The sequence below is a fragment of the Selaginella moellendorffii genome, unplaced genomic scaffold (genome assembly GCF_000143415.4).
Source record: "Selaginella moellendorffii unplaced genomic scaffold, v1.0 SELMOscaffold_74, whole genome shotgun sequence".
Taxonomy (NCBI): Eukaryota; Viridiplantae; Streptophyta; class Lycopodiopsida; order Selaginellales; family Selaginellaceae; genus Selaginella; species Selaginella moellendorffii.
The window spans coordinates 889,412-910,451 of NW_003314335.1; the positions used below are offsets into that span (position 1 = coordinate 889,412).

General features: G+C 47.1%; 4 protein-coding genes across 5 annotated transcripts; 1 reads left to right on the plus strand and 3 right to left on the minus strand.

The window, feature by feature from the left end:
- Positions 1-387: 387 nt before the first annotated feature.
- On the minus strand, positions 388-12,583 carry LOC9659001. The gene is made up of 46 exons (XM_024660387.1): positions 12,457-12,583; positions 12,316-12,393; positions 12,153-12,265; positions 12,001-12,094; positions 11,884-11,927; positions 11,760-11,831; positions 11,646-11,713; positions 11,378-11,588; positions 11,251-11,319; positions 11,122-11,201; positions 10,919-11,074; positions 10,692-10,863; positions 10,478-10,639; positions 10,306-10,427; positions 10,089-10,248; positions 9,874-10,026; positions 9,726-9,821; positions 9,629-9,669; positions 9,491-9,572; positions 9,285-9,443; positions 9,113-9,238; positions 8,809-9,062; positions 7,666-8,759; positions 6,523-7,604; positions 6,341-6,469; positions 6,163-6,291; positions 5,568-6,107; positions 5,424-5,495; positions 4,945-5,370; positions 4,708-4,888; positions 4,052-4,655; positions 3,881-3,997; positions 3,563-3,827; positions 3,390-3,503; positions 3,240-3,323; positions 3,129-3,179; positions 2,918-3,079; positions 2,563-2,867; positions 2,178-2,510; positions 2,027-2,111; positions 1,822-1,968; positions 1,658-1,762; positions 1,484-1,594; positions 1,265-1,427; positions 973-1,208; positions 388-918 (listed from the first exon to the last, which is right to left on the minus strand). Exons 1-46 carry the CDS (start codon positions 12,551-12,553, stop codon positions 496-498), a joined length of 9,567 nt encoding a protein of 3,188 aa, XP_024516155.1. The 5' UTR covers positions 12,554-12,583; the 3' UTR covers positions 388-495.
- Positions 12,584-12,730: 147 nt separating this feature from the next.
- Positions 12,731-13,842, minus strand: LOC112341023 (2-hydroxymuconate semialdehyde hydrolase-like). The gene is made up of 4 exons (XM_024660375.1): positions 13,204-13,842; positions 13,044-13,136; positions 12,918-12,985; positions 12,731-12,851 (listed from the first exon to the last, which is right to left on the minus strand). Exons 1-4 carry the CDS (start codon positions 13,840-13,842, stop codon positions 12,731-12,733), a joined length of 921 nt encoding a protein of 306 aa, XP_024516143.1.
- A 39-nt stretch (positions 13,843-13,881) lies between these two features.
- Positions 13,882-17,098, minus strand: LOC112341049. Of its 2 annotated transcripts, XM_024660454.1 has the most exons (12): positions 17,059-17,098; positions 15,732-17,012; positions 15,628-15,678; positions 15,427-15,570; positions 15,287-15,377; positions 14,816-15,221; positions 14,660-14,749; positions 14,514-14,599; positions 14,418-14,460; positions 14,278-14,373; positions 14,143-14,226; positions 13,882-14,067 (listed from the first exon to the last, which is right to left on the minus strand). In XM_024660454.1, the coding sequence occupies exons 2-12, from the start codon at positions 16,990-16,992 to the stop codon at positions 13,987-13,989; spliced, it is 2,433 nt and encodes an 810-aa protein (XP_024516222.1). In that variant the 5' UTR covers positions 16,993-17,012; positions 17,059-17,098; the 3' UTR covers positions 13,882-13,986. The 2 variants fall into 2 exon arrangements, with proteins under 2 accessions (XP_024516222.1, XP_024516221.1); XM_024660453.1 differs by having other exon boundaries at positions 15,732-17,065.
- Positions 17,099-17,290: 192 nt separating this feature from the next.
- LOC9659002 (pentatricopeptide repeat-containing protein At4g02750) lies at positions 17,291-19,711 on the plus strand. Its single transcript, XM_024660376.1, has 3 exons — positions 17,291-17,452; positions 17,604-18,869; positions 19,331-19,711. The coding sequence occupies exons 1-3, from the start codon at positions 17,291-17,293 to the stop codon at positions 19,709-19,711; spliced, it is 1,809 nt and encodes a 602-aa protein (XP_024516144.1).
- Positions 19,712-21,040: the final 1,329 nt, after the last annotated feature.

Here is a 21,040-nt window from a genome sequence, read left to right on the forward strand (position 1 = left end):
TAGAAATATCAATAAAGAACTTGAATTCAAAACATTTAATAATAAGAAAACAGTAAAATAAAAATATATAGTGAAATCATGAATGTTTAAAATTTATAATAATAAATAAAATATTACAAAGTCATGTAAAACTTAGTCTCTAGGTTTAACTTAGTTCACTTTATTCGTTAGTGAATTATAAGTAATTTATGAAATATTAAATATAAAAGTTTTAGTCACTTTTCTTAAACTATTAAATATAAATAATAAATTTATATATTTAATTTTTAAATATAACTAAATATACTATTTGTTTTGACCTATTTAATGTTATTTGAAATCTTTTTTGTTGAACTATATGAGATAGTTATTTTAACAAGAACTTTAGCAAAGCTGGAAAATGTTAGATTTCAACACCTGGCAGCACAGCATTTGCTGGCCAATTGTTTGCCAAGACAAAAATTATAAATTTTCTTTCAGAGAAGATTACAGGCAACAAACTTCATGTCGGAAGCCTTATTCTCTTCGCATAGAGGCTATGAGCCGCGTCGTCTGTTTGCGTCTCAGCAAGTGTACCAGCGTCGAGTGGAATTCCTCCGTCGACTCGCAAGAGTTGAGATGCAGCGTCACGTTTCTGAACGGTGATGGCGGCGCAAATCTGTTGCTGCTGCTGCTACTGCTGCTACTGCCGCCACCCCTGTACTGCTGGCTTACCTTGCTCGCCAGCAGCGCGTTTGGCGAGCAAAACAGCACGTCCAGATTGTTTTCCTCCCGATATATGTACAAAATGTCCTCCACGTTGTTCTCCGACAGCAGGCTCCACTCGCAGCCGCTCGACTCCAGCTCCTCCCCGCTGGTGCTCTTGACTTGGACGAGCAAGTTCTCCGTGAGGAGAACGAACACACCGCGCTCGAAGAGAGGCTGGCATGTTATGTATGTCTGCAGAGAAGAACAAAAGCACTAAGTTTCAAGCTTTTCTCTACACGAAGTTACCTCTTCTCTGAATCGGCCATCGTCGGCTTCTCGCAAAACCGCCGTGCCAAGTGCCTCGTTCCACGAATATGGGAGAAGTGGCGAGCCTGGCTCGAGGTGTCGAGGAAGCCTGAGGCGCATGATTCTCGGCTGGGAAGGCTGGCTGCTGTTTCGGATGCTTTGAGCTGTTTTTCCAGCCACTTCGAGCATACTCGCCGCCGGTCTGGCCACGGCTCTTATCACACCGACAGCCATTCCTACGAAAAAAGATGCAGTGTTAAGAGGTGTTTAGAACCGACTTGGGATATCCAACCTGAAAAGACGCCAGGAATTCCATGCCTCTCTGCCCCCCTCACGGAGGATTGGAGTAGACCTGTCAATCCCTCCAAAAACTCGTTGACAATGCTGCTGTCTCGAGACCACTGGTTCTCGCCTTCGTTCATGTAGTCTTGATCAAGCGCCAGAGCCGCCATTCCCTGTAGCAAATGATCGATAACGTAAGAAACAGTTAAGCAACGACAAAACCACGAACCTTGCGAGCTGCCTTGCTCATTTGCGTGGCTGCATTGCTAAATGCAAAAACTGTATTTCTAAACAAACTCCTCGTTCCTACTGTAACACCCTGTACAATTTGTCCCGGATTCTGCAGTGATCGAGCTATGCTTAATGGACAGAAACTAGTATGAGCAAAGTGGCGAACTTTTACCTGTCTGATGCTTGTGGCAGGAGCGTGAACGAAATCCCACACACCAGATCCAAGGCTTCTCAAAAAGCTCATTGGATTCCCGAAAACATCCGCCGAGCCAAGAACCTGGAAGAATGCAACATATGAAACAGAACCTAGCAACGTAAAAAAAAGAGAACGCAAACCTTGTAGAGTTCGTGAAGCAGCTGGCGAGTATAGTGACGCTGTATGATTCCTAGGATTGAGTTCCAATTGGCCATGGGATGTGCCAACGTTAAATGACGAAGACGAATAGGTGCTCCTTCCACATCGGCCAAAGCAATCAGACGTCTCTGTGGGATTTTAAGAGTTAAAAAGCTTGCTTTACGGCACGAAAACAAAAGAGAATACCTGTACCAACGATCCTGTCACCCATAACAGGGACTGTGCAGCTACACCACGGCTCTCCTTCGGAAGCCAGGGAATGCTTGAAAAGCTGCACATAAGAAAAGGGAACTTTCAAAAACAATGTTCAACTTGCAAAGAATCTCAGTGTTTTTACCTCACAGTAAGCTCCAGCGGGTCGATATGAAAAGCCTCAACGTAGACCTTCCTCCTCTGCTTGACAGAGATGATGAGCTTCTGTGTCGGACCTTTGGCAGGCTCTACTGCGGCATTATCGGGCCATGTTTTGTAAGACTCAATAGGCTCCATCGTCTCGACGAATCTCAAGCTGCTCAGAACGTTTGAAGAACTACCCCATTCGGAGCGCTGTAACTTGAAAGACATAGATTTCTCGGTTCCCGTAGCAGACCCTCCAACAAAAAGACCTTTGAAAAGTCCCAACAGGCAGGTTAAGTTGCGTTCTTCCAACTGTAGACGCAATGGAGCAATGCTGTAAGATAACACATTGTAAGAAATATCACAATGCTCGCACAACTCAGTACCTCAAGTAGATGCATTGGTAGCAATGAACCGAGCCGATTGGATGCCTCCATTTTGAGACAATAGCAGAGAGTGCGGGGTTCTCGCTCTTCTCCTGTGCTAACTGTCGAGACGAGTTCCATTCACTGCTTATTATGTCTCTCATCAAGATGCCCGAAGACTTCGCCGTAGAAAGTAGGACGGGATAAATGGCATGGCGGAGTTGGTTGTCGACTTGCAGCAATGCGATTTCCATTTTCATCTTCTGCTCCAACTGAGTTTGGAAAAACTGCAACTCAAAGCCTCTAGCTGATGCCAAAGCAAGTTCCTGCCAATAATTTTCGAGTCATATCAGTAGCGACACACATAGAGCAGTACCTGGGGAGTGGTGTCCACAAGCGAGATTGCGATAGATGCCAGTTTCAAAGAAAAATCTTGTGAAGAACCCTTTCTGGAATCTCTGAAAGTCTCTTCTATGCGAGGATTTAGCATTCGTAAGTCCTTTGTGGTATGGAGAAGTAAGTCGACAACGCTAAGGACCTGATAAATGCAAGTCAAATGAATAGATGGATATTACAAAATTGCTTACTCTTCTTGAAGCCTCTGCATGCACAGAAACAACAAAACGGCCCTCTGGTTTCTGTAAAATCCCACACGAACCATTTGATCGCAAACAGTGATATTAAATTGTCTTACAAACCTGTCCAGAAGCATGGAACTGGATGGACGGATAAGACTTGACAACGTCCAGTGGATATGTTCCAAGAGTTCCTTCGCCTGGAACCTACAACGGGAATCAAAGACAGAAAAACAATGCTGAGAGATAGTAGTGAAGACTAGAAAGCTTTACCTCAATGACAAGCTGTGGAGGCAGGCAAGGCTCATCCCAAGCATAGTCACACGAACTATAAGGCTGCAACACGTTCTCAGTTTTCTCGCACTTCTTCTGGTAGAATCTCAGCTTCTGATATAAAAACAGAGAACATAAACACAGCTAAACACGACACAAGCCAGCATACAAACCTCCTTCGAAAAGTTGTCGATTCGATAAGGCATGAAGCCTGTTTCATCATTTGTCACGATGATATAGAACGTCCCGAGCCTGTCATTTCCCGAACCAATGCTGTCACCCGCGGCATTTGCGTCGCTGACCACCACCCGAAGCATCTCTTTCACACCAGTCAAATGGTTGTAAACTTTAACTTGGGTGTCTCCAAGCCGATCAAGTGCAAATCCGCCAGACCAATCCCAGCCGTGCTCGTTGTACCGCAAAGACAACAGCAGAGTTCTGCACAAGAAAAAAATGATAAGTTTCCATCTACAATGCAAAAATGTTATGACCTGGTTGTATCAGTCCAGTGGACGTTAATGTTTTGTCCAACAGCTAGGGGATAAAAAATATCAGTGCCTTGCTGCTTAAAACAGATATCTTGTCGAGATGCGTTTGCCAGAACAAATCTGAAAAAAAAAAAAATTAGAGTTGACGTGATAATGAGCTTATGCCTGGTTTACCTTGGCCTGAAAGTTACGGTTTTAGTTTTCCCTGAACAGCTTCCCATTGCAGGGATAGAGGTGATCGAAAGAACGTATGCCCCTTTACCAGTCGGTTTGGGAATGACTATAGGAGCATTCCCACCCGGTGGATCGAGTAGAAATGGTTGCGACCAAAATGGTGTGGTAGACTCCAAAAGTTGAGCAGCACGTAACCGCATTTTGCTTTCACCAACTTCGCGAGTAGTGGGAGAATATATGCGTGCAAGCGGCAGAACGGAATCGTTGCAATGACTGTCAGCGGCTGCTGGTGATGTTTCTGCCGCTGGAGTAAAAATTTTGCACGAAGGCAAGTGCGAGAGCATTCGGCCAGATTGATTTCGGCCGGTGGAAGTCGCGATAAGCGACTGTATACCCTGAGCTTCCGTCGCAGCTGCTGTGCCTCCGGCGCTGTATGTATCAGGAAGGCTCTGCTCTTTGGCGACATGTACGTCCACTTCCCCGTCCAGAAAAGATAAGTTCAACCCGCTGCAGTTGTAAATCCAGTAAGGAACGATCAAAGAGAGTCTGCGTGCCCCGCTTCTGAGATCCGTCACCTTATCAACCCGTGCATAAACAGGAAGACCTGACCAATACAATAAGTTAGACCAAGAAAAGGATACAAACATAAAATTCACCTGAAGGATTTTCGGGATCAAAGATGGTCATTTCATCGTTGATAGGCCTTTCTGTTCTTTCCACTCTATCTCTAGATGCAGCGCGTCCGAACTTGACAGTTCTCGGTAAGAAGCTAGAGATAGTAGCTTTTATGTTCAGGTCATGCACGACGTCCACCTCGTAAAAGAAGCCAGAATCGCCCTGGAGTTTTTACCAGCAAACCTTATATCATTTTAGCTTGTAGAAGCCAAGCATACCTTTGGGATGGACGTATGAGCATTCACTCCAGCACCACTTTCGACGATCACGTCCATGGCGCATGGAAGACAATTCATAATAACAAGTGGAGCCTGAAGCAAAACGTTCCACATCTTCCATCCTGCTGACTGCTCTGAGGTTACTGGAAGCTTGTCTGACGAAGACTTTGAAGCATATATTGCAGCCGACACTTCCTTCTCCTCCACACTGACGCAACAGCGGAATGGACCTTGGCTGGGCCGAGCTGGATAGCAGACGAATGGTCGCTGTGACGCCCCGCGATAGTTCGTCGATAGCAACTTTGACAAAGGTTGTGCTTCGCTCCAAAGATAATCCTTCTTGTAGGGACGCCAGCTAATGCGGCCGGTTTCTGCCAGGTGAACAGGGAGCGGGATGACTTCACTGGGAAGAATCGGGTTCATTATCTGGAAACAAAAAGAAACAATCAAGTTTCAAAGAACGAACATAACGGCCTTACCTTCGGAGCAATGCCGAAAGGTATTTCCAGACGAACTTCCATAGGAACAGACGTAGAATTCGCGACAGTAACCTTAAGAAGAAAACAAAATAAAGAAGAAAAACAAGTCAGATTGTCAAAGAAAAACAAGGAGGAAAAACTTACAGTCGAATGCAATCTTATAAGCTTGCTATGATGTTGAAGAGAAACTTCAAGCACGGCATGCGTGCTGAACTGCTTCCCCTCATCGCTTCTGTCGGTTTCTTTGCCCGAGAATGAAACTTCGAAAGCTCGGCGGCCAACTAAGTCGATGGACATAGGAAGAGAAGCTCCGGACGTCCCTTCAAGACGGACTCGTATTCTTCGATGTGACATGAGTCCAATTTTCTTTTGTTCCGAAACCCGGCTGGAGATCCAGCGAGCCTTTTTCTTGTAACGTATAGAACCTTCGTCTTCACTCACAAACAAAGGTACCGATGACCCAGCAAGAACCGTTCGCCATTGCCAAGTTGAATCGTTCTCTAGGCTCTTATCTCCATTCCAACCAGGCCAGATGAGAGAGTATGAGACCGTCATGCCTGTATCGTTCTGGAACCAGTATGGCGCATACTGGGAGAAAACGTTCTGTTGTAAGCTCTCCACTACGTGACGTTGTAAGTCCAGTATCCGGTTGGAGGTAATCATTTCTAAAGCCCGAGTGCTTGCCTAAAGATAAAAGCTTGACGAACATAAGATACTAACCGAATTTCTAAACACAAACCTGCGACAAAGCTTCTGTCACGTTGATATTGAGATTATTCGCCGATTCTATCTCCACTTTTGCGGCAGACTCAGCGAAATGAAAGCTACCCGTAAACCTCCATGGCTCAAGGAAAGGTTCCCACACAACCTGCGTAAAGTATTATAACCGAGTAAAAAAACGTAAATACAATGGTCACCTTCTCAATGTTGTGGTAGCTTATTTCTGTGACAGTCGACGCCAGAATGTCGACACTTCCCCGACTAAAAGATAGCTCCAAAAATGTTTTCTCAAAAATCACTTCCATAAGAGGACAGTTATAGTTCCACTGCAACAAAGAGTAGCTGAAGAATGAAGAAAAAAAAGTGAAAATGGACATACCCGACCGTCCGTTAGCAGCAACGAGAGCATTAGAATCTCCGCTTTCAAGCCGACTTTATACTCGAGCAGCAGACTCTCCTCTTCTTCCTCAATACTAGACTCGAGTTCAAAAGCGTTGAGAAACTGAAGAATAGGATACGAGCACCAGCAGTCGATGGAGTCGACACAAGCAGTAAGTGCGAGAGAAGGAACAGGGAATTCCAAAAAAAATGCTCCTCCGATATGAATATTAGCAGTTGCCAGGCAAGGATAACCCGAGAGCTGTCTCGTCTTTGTCTCTGCTTTCACTTGTGTAAAGCGAGCTGAAAAGGTGCATCTGGAATCGAGAACCTCGAACTCGTCGATAAAAAAGGAGGAGGTGAACAGCACAGCCTTGCCCAGCTCGTCTTCTTCTGTCAATCTCTGATTTTCTGAGCTGCAGTCCGGCAGAAAAAACATAAGTGAAGGAACTGTAGTTTTCAAGTGAAGTACGCTGCCAACCGTCGTTCCCATCTCAAGTAACACGGCCACAGTATCTGCTGGAATACTTGGTGTTGTGTCGAGCGGAATACATACGAACATCCAGGAGATTATCTTGTTCCACGACGAAAAGCGTAGCCACACTTCCAGTCGAGGGACCAGAATGTCCACTTGGATTTTCGACGGATTTAATGGCAGCGCCTCGATCGCAATGTTCGAAGTCTCTGATTTCACACTCACCACCAGTTTTCTCCTTACGTTGCCATCTTTCAGCTTGTAACTAGGATCGAAGATGACGACGTTGTCCAGTTTCAGCCCGAAGTGCTGAAAAACTCCTGCTTCAACACTATATGCGGCGGTAGTGCTTCTTGCTTCCAGAACTGCCACAGTATCAAGTAGACCGGGCTCTCCTTTTCTCGACAGTTTCAAGGAACTCGTAAGTTGATCGTTATGCCACTGTAAGTTGAAAGAAGGCTTGCTTTTAGCCGTCTGCGTTACTATGAACGGCTTTCCCGAAATGATGCCTTCCCAAATATCCGTGGCATGCAGGGACTTCCATCCCACAGAAGCTAGCTCCATCGACAGAAAATCAACCCACTCAATTTGTCTGTGAAGCGCGTGTCCTGGAAAGGCAAAGAAAAACTTTTCGTAAGAAATTCCAGCATTTTAGTCAAGCTTACATACCTATGCAAGAAAGTTGAATAACTGGAAACTTGATATGTATATTCGTCAACTTGTTTCTCCTGTCGCTAGTGTCTGGAGCTTCAATCAGAATGTCACCCGTTAACATATCGATCAATGGCATAAACCATTTATCGCCGCTCCACGGTTCCAAACCGTAGTTCGATAGTGTAAGTTGTCTTCCCCTGATATAAAACAGCTTGAATGGGCTGTCGCTTGCATCCTCCACGCTATACCACTCCGGATGTGACTTCCGGAAATTCCCCGTCAACTTGAGCGGAACAAATGAAAAGCAGAACTCGGGTATACCAATGTCGAAGTGGTGTCCTCCTCCAATCGGTAATATCAGCACAGAGTTCTTTACTTTCACCTGATAAGGAACAGATAGTTGTGTAGGCTCGACTGCCGGTGCTGAGACGTAAGTAGATTTCCACTCGGAAGATCGAAAGAATCCGATAAGGAGCACCAAGTAGTCGCTGTGCAGAATGCATTCAATGCCTTCGAGGTCTGCCTGAATCTCGAGAGTTGGAAAAGGAAGACTCTTTTTAACCACGCTCAGATGAATAGATGATGGCTGTTGAGAGTTGAGGCGACGGAAAGGAATACCGTTCATGCCGTGTGTAGCAAACTCTGGTGCGGAAATCTGAAGGTCGGAGGCTTTGCCTTCAAGCTCCCAGTCTTCTGGAGCGGAAGATAGCATAAAAAACTCTGACTTTGATAGTACCAACGTAGCAAGAACGCCATAGACGTCGTGCATCAAGAACGAAACGTTGTCAAGTTGTAAGGCCAGAGAAAACGGTGCTTGATGAAGAGAACTTTCACCGGTTGCAGTCGGCCGAAGTTCAGAAATCTCGAGCACAAACCCAGTCAAAGCGGCAATCACGTTTCGATGGATATGGCACTCAGCGTCTTGTAAAATTAATGCCGATCTCACTGGTCCACCTTCATTCCAATTCCTTGTAATTGTAATAGACAGTCCATTACTGTCGTTGAGAGTCGAAAACAGGCATCTATCCAGGCTCTGTGAATCCATATTTTCCATGTACAGTTTTCCAGCCAACAACGCGAACTTATCTTGCAGTGCATCGCTGGAAAACCTGCACAGGTAAAGGTGAGCTATAAAAATACAACAAATGTGGCACGTACCTTAGTTTCAATGGTTCAATGTGCAAAGATATAGCTTTCACGGAAGCAATTGATCCTTCGTCGCTTAAAACAAGCTGTACGCTGACATTTTTTATAAAAAGCTCGCCAGATATTGGTTGCGTGGTTGACTCCCTTCCTTCTCTCCGCGATTGAGACTGCAAGAAAGGCTTTGCGGCAGCGTCTATAATGGCTCCCAAGCCGGAGTAAACTACAGCTGAAACCAGAACCGTAGTTGCTGACAAACTTCCGTCAACCTACAGAACACTAGTGTTAAGTATTCTGCATCCGCATTGCAAACACTGACCTTCCATCTAGTATCCCATGAATCCTTGATCTTCTTAATATCAAAATCTGCGTTGAACTTATCCATCACGGTCACCCAACAAAAACGACTCTCTTCACCGCTATTAGTTCCTTTAGCAAAACGAGCCTGTAAAAATATTCAAGTAGCAAATTAAAGATTTCAATTCTTGTACCTGTATCCCAGCCAACTTCACTTCAAAGTGATTAATCACAGATCCTGAAAAATCTTTCAAATGATTTTGAGACGCCGCTAGAACAGCTTGACCATGTTCTTTTGAAGGGAAGCCAATCATATTTGCCATCGAGAAATGCATAGACTCCAAGGGAATAGCCTGTAGACAACTGTGAGAACTAATATAAGGACAAATAATTGTTTTACCAAAACCGAGTTTGAAGAAACACTATCGTTGGGTATAATGAAAACCACGTCTCTGGCATCAACATTTAGAGAAAGCCTCGTCCTGGTAATGCAGAAAAAGCTTAGAATGCACAAAAGAAAAGAAGCTGAAACACATACAATAATGCTGACTGAATTTCCCTCGAGTCGTCTGTGTAGAACTGAACACACAACTTAAGTCGCAAAGCAAATAAAAAGCACAAAACACAAAACGCACCTCCTCTGCTTCACAAGAAGTCGGAAGTTTGAGGAAATTAAGTAAGCCTTCAGAAACGCTACGGCTGTAAATGACCTCGAATGGCCTCATGCAAACCTGCAATTTCATTCTTCCAATTAAAAGAAATCACAAGGCATTTACAGCTTACCGAAACCTTGACACCAAGATCTTCAGAAAGCTCAACGTCGATACGAATCGCTGCGTCGCGTTGGCTAGCTCCATTGCCGTTGGCAATATACAGAGAAGATACAGCTTCCGCATAACTTCCACGTGTGCTCGCTGCATAGTTTGAATAACTGCCCTGTATAGGTACTAAAGCATGCAACGCTTGGGACGATGTGCGCAAAACTGTGAAATACATACCTTTGATATTGCCACATGAGGGTAAAGGGTGCCTTCGGTGCACACGTCTTTTACTTCAAAAGCCTTGCATGCAACAGCGCCAGTAGCTACATCCTGCAGTTTTCGGAAAGTAGTGAAGATTCCCGAAGTGACAACCTCCACAATGCCAAGTTTCGTGCAGCTAAAAAGAATAAGTATTAAACGTCATTCTACAAAGCAATGAGAAGCAAAGACTCACGAGTTTTCCAGCCGACCAACAGCTTGCCTCAGGTGTAGATTCATTGACAGTAGACAATAGCCTTTGGACGAGTCGTTCTCTAAAAGTAGCGCCGGATGAAAATTGGTGGCCTTGTAAATGTCCTGTTACATCGCAACATTAAGCAAGACATCATGAAAATCCAGTCTCACACCTTCATAATCTCATCGGATAAAGGACCTGTAAATTCCGCCGCAGAATCCATAGTCGCGGACTTCCCCAGCATACCAAAGGAGAAAACATTTAGCCAGCCACGGGGGTGACTAACCGATTCAGAAACCCGATTATGTCCCTCATTGTCTTCGTCCGGCATTTCCTGCCAGTATCTTTTCGTTAGAGCCACCTTAAACTGATTTGAGATCCCTTACTTCAAGTTCGTATTTTCTCTCTGCAAGATCTCTGAAAGAGGAGATCATCTCTAAGTCAAGCTCCTTCTCCAGCTCTTCCAGATCATAAATTATATCGTCTTCTGGAGCCTGGCCTTCTTGAAAGCACAGAAGCTTTTCTTTATATAAGGTGACATAGCGCCGGCGACAATCTCTGCAATCACAGACAACATGAGCATTACCGAGATTGCAAAAGATAAGTTGCTTACAGACGCCATGCCAAGTATCTCCAAGAGCTTCGCCGCAGCCGTTTCCGCACGTCAGAGAGCACAGCATTGATAGCATATTTCCACCAAAGGTGTTGCCAGTGGCAGGAGCTTCGCTCTTCGGTCGACAAGCCTACATGAGGACGGAAACGACCGTATCTGCTAAACGGGATTAGCAATAAAAAAAACGCAGCTGTTTTGTTCACCTTTCTCGTATACGAGAGATTTCGAACGAGTCTATCAGTAAAAACATCTCGTATAATTGCCTATCACTCAGATTAAGATCCTGCCATCAAACATTATATTGTATCGACCAGGAAAAGCTTGCATCATACCAGTTTATCCATGCTCATGGCCAACGCATAGAGTGGAGCGCCACCATCTGATGTAGCAGACCGGTTTACCTTGAAGAAACAACAAAAGCTCGCTTCTTTTAGTCAGGAAAAACTGGCACAAGCTTACCGTAAGCTTTATTGACGCATCCATGGGATATAAAATGTAGCTCAGATTCTCGTCCTTTTTAGCGAAGCATCTATTCAGGTAATTGCCAAGCGTACTCGTTGAGTTCCTGGAAACAGTGGGAGCGGACGAGGAGGAGTTCCAGTAGACGGACAACTTATTGATCTCCACGGACTTATGAACAAAACCACTTTTTGTTTTCGCAGCCGAATTTCTACCATGGCCCAAAAGATAGTCATGAGAAAAAACAACTATTTGGAGATTAGCTTACCCGGCACCGCGGGCATCCGTGGTACCAACACTGAGTCCAGCAAGTTTGACACCAAAGTAAAAGCTACCCTGCAGTACAGAAACATCAACACTTGGAAATGTGCACGGACAGTACCTCTGGATCATCTTTCTTGTCCACGTATCTGATATGAATGTTTCGTATTGTAACTTGAATGTTGTCAATAACCTGTGAACGAAAGCAGAGTAACAAACACAAAAGAAAATAGAAATAGCCGCACCTTTGCAAGGAGATGAGATAGCAAGGACTGGCGAACTTTCTCATCTGAAAGACAAAGCACACCGAGAAGAAACATTGGCATGTTTTCTTTTCAGCGCATCGCTTAGAAAAAAAGTACCTGGTACTTGTTTGGAGAGCTTTGTAATCTCTGCCGCTGCCAGTTTCGCCTTTTTGGCAGCCAATTCTCTGCTCTCCGCGGCAGTGGCATTCCACTGGAAGCAAAACCACCCTTTAGACTTCCAAAAACGACGTAGTTTCTACCACACATACCTCTGATTCATCACGAGGACAAGCACATATATGTACATCTTCCAAAGCAATAAGAATAGGCTCCCAAAGGAGTGTTTTCCAAGAAACTTGGAGCCTTAATTTCCCAACAAAGCCTGCACAAAATTTCCAGAGTGATCCTCCACGACTAAGAATCAAACGCTACCTTGCTTGATCGCGAAGGGGAGCTGCAAGTAATCGAAAGCCTCGAGGCGCAGCTCGGCATTCTCCAGCAGCGCCACGCCTGGCAAGAGGAAAACAACCAAAGCTTTAGAGCGACAGGATCGGGAAGAAGAATCGCTCTCACCGCTCCACAGGCCGATGCGGAACTGCTCGCGATGGATATCTTTGATGTAATTGCCCAGATATCCTGCCACCAGAGAAAAGACCCATCCCTCAAACATCGCACTGCGCTAGGAGAGCGCAGCAATACCATAAGCCCTAATCATCAAAATAATTTCTTAGGGCAAAGTTTCTATGAACAATGGACAATTTCTTTTCTTTGGCAAATCTATATCATTTCCATTCGCTAAACAAAATTAGCAATTGACGGCCTTTAGGAGAAGACACTATCTATGATTTCATGATTGGATTGGAGTGAGAAAAGCTTGTATGTGCTTGTTGAATTCCTTGGGCCTTTCCACTTGTGGGACGTGTCCTGTCTTTTCAATCACAACCAGCGTCGCATTCTCGCCCAAGTGTCTGGAAAGAAGCTCAAGTGAGATCCAAGAACTGTAAGGCTCGATTGGCAATCAATCAATCACTCACGCTTTTAGCCGTTTGGCGAGCTCCAGATCGAAGATCCGGTCGTGCGATCCCACGAGAATCAAGACCTCCTGTTCCAAGAAAGTTCTGTAAGTGTCAGAGAAATCCTTTCCAAGAGAGTGTCCTTGCCTGTGAAAGCTTTGGCAGCGGCTGCGCGGCCTCGGTGCCGATAACCAGGCCGTCGAGGAGCTCAATCCTCTCCTTCCTGTTGCCGCCATACACCTGGATCCAAGCACAGTCAACGCACGGTCAGCAAGAGTCAATAAGGATTCAACGCGAGAGCCTTTACCTCCATGAGATCCCGGACCAAGCAATCTGGGAGCCACAGGCGCCTGTAGAGGCAAAGCTGGATGCTTTTCTTCTGGACCGCGACGGAGGTGGGCATGAGGACCTCGTGGATGTGCCTGGCCTGGAACGCGTCCAGGGTCGCATCGTTGCTGTGGGGATCCATGCAAACGCCCGAGCTCGCGATCACTACCTTCTTGACGCGCACCGGATCCAGCTCCGCCATCCGGAACGCCACAAATCCGCCGTAGCTCGTCCCCGCCACCGCCGCCCCGTCGACGCCCTCCGCCTCGAGGATTTCGAGCATACAGCGCGCCTGGAAGAACTCGGACCGCGCGCGCTCGTCGCTGGTGGTCGATCCGCCAAAGAAGACGAGATCGGGCACGTAGAGCGCGAAATTTCGGGACAACTCGGACAGCTGATGCTCCCACCCGGCGATCCCGTTGGCCGCGAAGCCGTGGACGAGCATGAGCGGCGGCTTGGAGGGATCGTAGCCCGGGCTCGCGCGATCGGGCACCCAGCAGCGCATCACCGTGGCGGAATCGCGCAGGGTGAACGTCTTTTCGATCAATCCCAGGCGCCGGCACCGCTTTTCCAGCCGTCGTAGCATCGATCGAACAAGCGAGAAGCCGAAGCACGCCATTGCCCTATAATTCCTTTGTCCGAGAACCCTTTAAATACATTGTGAAGAACAGAATATGCTTATTTCGAGCGAAGAATATGCTTCTAGGGTTAGGTCAAGTTCGCTCAATTTGGAGGCTCTTGTCACTTAAAGCTTCTACTTTTTCTAGCTGTTCAAGAAAGTCATTTGCTCCAAGAGTCGAAACTTGGTGTCCGCCATTCCAAGCCATCTCCTCTTAACTCGAACCTGCAAGAAATCCATCCAGGATCTAATCACTGCTGCTAAGATTGAAACAAAACGAAACGAAAACAACGATCGTACTGGAACTGGGAGAAGCTGGCCGACTGCAAACGATGCCTTGATTGGGTCTGATATGGATCCGAGTAATCCAGGGACAGTATCAGCCTGGGATAAACAAAAGCACGATCAAAACGAAGCGTAGCGATTGAAGCAAACCTCGGGTAGCAACTGGCGACAGCGATCCACGACTTGCTTTGCCAGGTCCAGGAGCTCCTCCGTGTGCTCGCATTCAATATCGTCGAAGAACTCCACCTGTGAAAACTAAAGTTTATAACGAGCGAAAGGTATAAGCGTACCTGTCCGATGTTGAGACCAAAAGAGCCTGGTTGCACCCACATCCTGTGCACAAAGTCCATTCAGTGTTTCAAAAGGGTGTGATCGTAAACGCTTACTTGTCGAAAGGAAGACGAAACCTCTGGACTCCGTGAGCAACGACATAAGATCGGCAATCCTTCTCGAAAAGATACACCTTGAGGTTCTGGCACACGTAACAAAGTGGCATCAGTTAAGATGAAATCCGGAGATATGAAATACTCACAGCCATGGTTCCCACTAGCTCTTGCGCAGTTTGCCAGTGCCAGTAGCTGGTAAGTCCGAATGGTTTTCCTTCTTCAACGCAGTGTCGAACCTGGAGGAAGACTAAAATTTGTTAGCACCTGCGTGTCGGAATAGAGAAAAAAGAAAAGAAAGAGACCAGATGCCTGTATCGAGGTTCGTGCATGTGTAACGGCATCGACCATCCTGGAAACAATACCGTGTCCAGCAGTGCGAGAGGCATCTTCACCGAGCTATCGGAGCAATGAGATTCATATGGAGCCGGAGCCGGAGTCGCAGTCGCAGGAACTTCGTACGAGCTCTTAACCTCCACTGACGTTGTGGTGCAACAATTGCTACCGTTGGTAACCTTCAGAGCGTTATCCTGTTCTGAGCTCCCCGACGCTCTAGCACCACCAGCCTGAGTCTGGACTTTACTGTGCCTAAGCAAGTAAGTATGTAACCGCTTAAGAAGCGAGCCAGGATCCACAGGAGCTGATCGCGGGCTGGTGTGCCGCTCCGCAGCTGCGTTCTTTGGGAAAAAGAGAGAGTTGCTAATAGCGTTACTGTAAGCAAGGAAAAGAATCGGTTAGTACCATGTAGCTGGCAGTAAAATTCATACAAACCATACTCAAAAAAGTTATGACCGGAAATTCGTGCCATTCCTAATGTCATACGAAGAAATTCCGTAAAAGCATCTATCGGTAGCTTTCTCTGATCATCTGCATCAAGAAATCAGTAAACGAAAATTATACACGTATAGGAGCGTACCATCAGACGAAAGTGACAAGCCAACAACACCAGCAGTGAGATGCCCCGTTCCAGCAAACAGTGGTCTTAAGCTGTTTATGATCTTTGGCCTTGGGACCTTTGGGCTAGTATACAGAGGAGCCAAAAATGCGCCTGCTCTGCAACCTGGACAATAACATTAGCCATCGTTGTTCGCTGCACGGAAACACTCTCACCTGCAACTTTCGGGAAACATCACGGACAAACGCTGTACAAACTCTGGGTAAGGATATCCTGAATACGTACATGGAAAAAGTTAGCCAGGGAAAAGAAAACATTACAGTTACCTGGAGCGCCTAGTAAAATCATGTGAGGATTGTTTCGAACGATCGCAGCTTCCATATCTGGCAGATTGGGAAGACCCGTTGTAGTTGTATGGAAAGCTGTGGCTTTTGTCCCGGGCAGATATGCCACACACAAAATCATCCGATAACCATCGTCTATGGTGGCCACGGACTCGTCACTCATTGGAGAGGCCTGGCTTGTGGCACCGCTGGAAGCTCCTCGAGGCACTCCACCTGGACCACCCTCGGCGACAGCTTCCGAAACTACAATCCTCTCAACGTCTGGCACGGCACTTGTGTTTCCTGGACCGGATGATTTCGTGTTGAGAGACGCCCCACCGCTTTTCTCTTCTTCCTTCTCCAATGCTAGTTCTCCATTCTTACTTTCCGGATCCTTCTCCATCTTCTTACACTGAAGTGCCTGCTCTTCGGACTTTCCGACTTCTTCAGGAACTTTCGCATTGCCAGCTAGAACATCCGTCGCGCTAGAAGCCTTGAGTTCCTTGTCAAAAGCAACTAGATCTTCGTTGTCCGGAACCACGCCGGGATTCTCTCGCGTCCACCGAGCACAGTCCCCAACCAGAGCTTTGAAATCTTCCACTGTATCCTCGTCCGGAAACGCGCTAGCAGCTCTCAATGTGAGACCACCCTCATGATCTTGCTTGACAGCCAGAGCTCTCACATCGCCATCCCCAGCAACGTCCACACCAGCAGCCTTGTACCCGGAAGAACTGGAAACCGAAGGAGCACCGAGCTTCTTCTCGGCACCACCGCCTCCTGGGCTTGTAGCAGCCGGAGCAGCGACGTTCCATAGATCCGCCACGCAACCAATGAATGGAGCAGCGATCTTTGCTGGAGCACTACCACCTTGTGCTGTTAAAACCTCCGAAAATGATCGTCCCAGTTCTTCCAGAGCTGCCGCGGATGATGGATTGTGCTTGGAAACAAATGCCACGGCGAGAGTGGGGGCATTTGTCCCGACGAGCGAGCAAGCTTGCGACCAGGCCGGCAATGCAGACTGGCCCTTGTCGCTGTTGACAACCACGGTCGCAAAGTTGAAGATCCTTCCATCGGCATCAACCTGGCTGCGGTAGAAATTTCCAGCGACTGGAGCATCGCATTCCCCTGTGGCGATCGATGAGCTCCACCGCAGGCTTACCCTAGCTTGAAAATCTGGAAATACTTTCCTGCCTCTGCCGCCACTGTGCCGGTTCGATCGAGCTCTCAGCAAAGACGCAGCTGAGAATCCCCCGCGATGCAACATTTCCCTCGCGCAATCTGGCGCTGGAAGGCGATATTTCATCGATCGAGGAAAGAAGGAAGCGCTTACCGCCCTAGCGACAAGGCGCTCGTCGAGCGCTTTGAGCGCCTTCTGCCCTAACCATTACCCCCCTTCCTCGCTTCACACAAGATTTTAATTTCCTTGGATCCAATCCTAGGTTGCGCGGGAAGAATGAAAGGAGAGATCCTCGTGACAATCCAAAGATCTTGCTCTCTAGATTCCAGTCGACAATGCAAGAGTTCTAGAACTAGAATCTCTTCCAGAATTTCTTCCGTTCTAGATGAGGAGGTTCCAATTGCTAGGGAATGAGAATCGATGCCCTCGCGAGCAGTCTACGATCGTGCTGCGCGGCCAGGAATTTGCTCCAGGGAAGAAAGATCCACGCGCTCATCCTCGAGCGCGGCCTCGAGGATCTCCACCTCCACAACCTCCTCGTCCAGATGTATGGCAAATGCGGCAACGTCCACGACGCCCACGCCTCCTTCTCCCAGATCAAGAACCCTAATCTCTTCTCGTGGAGCGCGCTGCTCGTGGCATTTGCCCAGAATGGGTATCTGGAGGAGGCAAAACGGGCATTCGATCGAATGCCACAGCGCGACGTCGTGGCGTGGAATTCGATCCTGGGCGCCAACGCCCAAAACGGGCAATCGATCGATGCTGAGAGATTCTACGAGAGAATGCCTGGGCGTGACGTGATCTCCGCGAATTCGATCGTCTCGGCGTTTGCCAGGAGCGGCGATCCGGCCGGCGCGTGGAGGGCCTTCGAGGGCGCCGCGCGGCGCGACGTCGCGCTGTGGACGTCCATGGCGCAGGCGCGCACCGCGAGAGGGCAGCTCGATCTGGCGCTGGAGACGCTCCATCGCATGGCGCTGTGGAACGTCTTCTCCAGCACGGTGATGATCGCGGCGCTGGGAAGGAGTGGCGATTTAGAAGCCGCGAGGGAAGCGTTTGATGCCATGGGCGAGCGCAATGCAGTGGCATGGAACGCGCTGCTCACCGCCTACGCGGATGCCGCGCGGATGGACGCGGTGGGGGAGGTCTTTGCACGGATGCCGCAGCGGGATACCGTGCTGCATACCGCGCTGCTCGTGGCGTATGCCCAGGCCGGGCATCTCCACGACGCGCGGGAGCTCTTCCACGGCATGCCGCAGCGTGACGTCGTGTGCTGGAACGCCATGCTGGCATCGTCCGCGCGGTACCGCCATCTACCGGCGGCACGGGAGTTCTTCCGCCGGATGCCGCAGTGGAGCGTCACGAGCTGGAATTCGTTCTTTACCGCCAGTGCCCAGAGAGGGCATTTGGATCACGCGAAAGAGCTCTTCGACGCCATGCCCGGGAAGAATCTAGTGTCTTGGAACGCGCTACTGGCAGCGTTTGCGCGGAATGGACACGCCCATGACGCGCGATTGATCTTCGATTCCATGGAGGAGAGAAATCGCGTGAGCTGGAACGCGGTGATCGCCGCGCATGCCCACAGCGGGCATGGCGAGGAGGTTCTAGGGCTCTTCCGGGCTATGGTGCTCGAGGGCGTGGATCCGGACGAGGCATCGTTCGCGAGCTTGATGCTGGGATTCAATCACCTGGGGATGGTGGGCGTTAGCCGCGGGCATCTGGTGGCCATGCGCGACGATTTTGGAGTGGCGCCAGGGAGGGATCACTACTGCTGCGTTGCGGATGGATTGGGGAAGAGTGGGCGATTGGGCGAGGCGGAGGAGCTGATCAAGACGATGCCGTTTAGCGCGGATGGATTGGCGTGGGGGAGCCTTGTGGCTGCCGGATTGATCTGCTTGGAGACGGAGTATGCCGCTCACGCCGCTCGGCAAGCAGTGGATCTAGATCCCAGGGATAGTGGCAACTTTGTGCTTTTGTCAAACGCTCATGCTAGCTAGTGCTCTGTGTATTCTCATTGGCCACCTTTCAGCCAAGTAGTGTTTGGTTAACTGATACTGTGGATTTTTTTCTTTCCTTTTTGGTTCCACCAGAGTTTTCTCTTCTATTTCCACAAAAGATTGGATCCATTGATCATTGGAGGAGTGTGCTTTGGTGTGAAGTTGGCTGGCCAACAATGAAAAAGATTTTGCTTTGAAAAGTCAATTTTCCCACACTATATAAATGCATGTTAGGACTAGATCAGACACATGCCTATTCACTTCAAAGCTTTTTTTTCCTTCAGTCAGAGTACAATGGCTTCCAAACTTGTTTTGGTCTCAATTCTTACTGTTGCTCTCTTTGCTTTTGCATCTGCCACCATAACAAAGGTTGTACAGTTATATGTTAGGAGCATGATCTTGATATAATGGTTTCTTCTTTTCTTTTCCAGTGCAATACCTTCACCATCCAAGGATCAGCCCAGTTTGTTTTCGGGCAAAACGAGTTTCAAGTTGTTGCGAGTGATGGTGTCGGGGATCGAGATGGATCCGTCCAAACGTTTGCAGCCCCTTTGACTGGAAACCCGGGATGCATCTACCAAGGAATAATCGCCGACACCGGCAGTCTGGATTTCCAGGTCTCCCAGATCAAGTGTGGCAATGATCGGGTGGAGTTCATGGGTGACGCTGGAAGTTCCACCCAAGGCTCTTCAACCACGTACGCGATTGTTGGTGGTACTGGCCGATATGTTGGAGCCACTGGAACTGTGACAGAAGTTTCACTGGGTGGTATGAACTATCAAGTCACTGCTAATATCAAAGTTTGCAACTAGAGAGATTTGAAGAATGTAATAAACTATAATAAAGTTGAGCCCCACTTTTAGTGGGTAAATCAAAATCTTGTTTCGCGTATTATAATCATGGGATGATAATTAGATAGTGATACATTTTTTTGGTCTTTTATTGTCAATGAAGGACGCAATAACTGGTCAGACGCATGCTCTTCCTATTGCAAAAAGGTTTGGGTATTGATCAGTGCCTCTCGCATGCTAAGCGAGTGCTCTACCATCTGAGCTATCCATTTCCACGATGCAAACCCTCCCGGGTGCTCGATACCTATTGGGAGCTATATATCCCACTCTGAGTGGCAGAAATTGGGACATATTTTGATGTAGACTGTGAGGTGAATGCAATCTCGAATCAGACTGAGCAGTGCTAGTGATTTAAGAATGACGCGAGAGGCAGCAGCTTCCTAGTGGAAGCCAAGAAGATCTTCAAGAAAATGAAGAAGCACAATATGGTCCCTTAAACTGGACTTTGGCTATGCGAAAAAATGGCTGTATTTGGAAGCATGAGGTGTTGAGAGATGTCAAATCAAAGAGCTGGATAATATTAATACCATCCTAAATAAAATTTACATTAGAGGATCTTTGCAACAACAACACTTGTTACTACAAGTGTCATGCATATTCTTCTTATATTATTGATTTTATTTAAAACAATAATTCATACTGTGAGGTCCAAATGTACGGCTATAATGCCGTATACTAATATTAGCGTAGTGGGATTTTGGTAACTGTCAGATTGATTTCAATCTGAACCATTCGCTCCTATATATAAACTAGGGTTTTTGCATTAACTGATATGTATATTTTTTATATTCCCTTTCCATATTCCATATACTTATATTAATGGAGATGAGGGGCACTTTTGATTGTCTCTGAGGAGTGTTTGGGTTTGGGATTTTGGTTTAGCTCTAACTTTTGCATCGTCTAGATCTAACTTTTTCCATTTCCTTTCTTTTGTTCTTTCTTTTTAGGATTTTGGTTTACATTTAACTTTTGTATTCTTTTCCTTCTAGCTTTTTTTCATTTCTCTTCTTTTGCTCTTTCCTTTTCATTCATTTTTATGGTAGGGTAGTAGTCTTTTCCTCCTTTGACTCTAGAGCAACAATTAATGCAATTGCTTGATGCTATGTGATTGCAATTGAACAACCAAACTCAGTTGATAATGGTATTTATAGCACGTGGTACAGCTCCTTCTACTGTTGGTGCAAATCATCACGTTCAGCCGGAGTTCTTTCATGGAAATCCTGGGGATGATGTGTATTATTAGTTTGATCACTTCATGGTGATTGCCATATATCATTTTTGGGATGATGC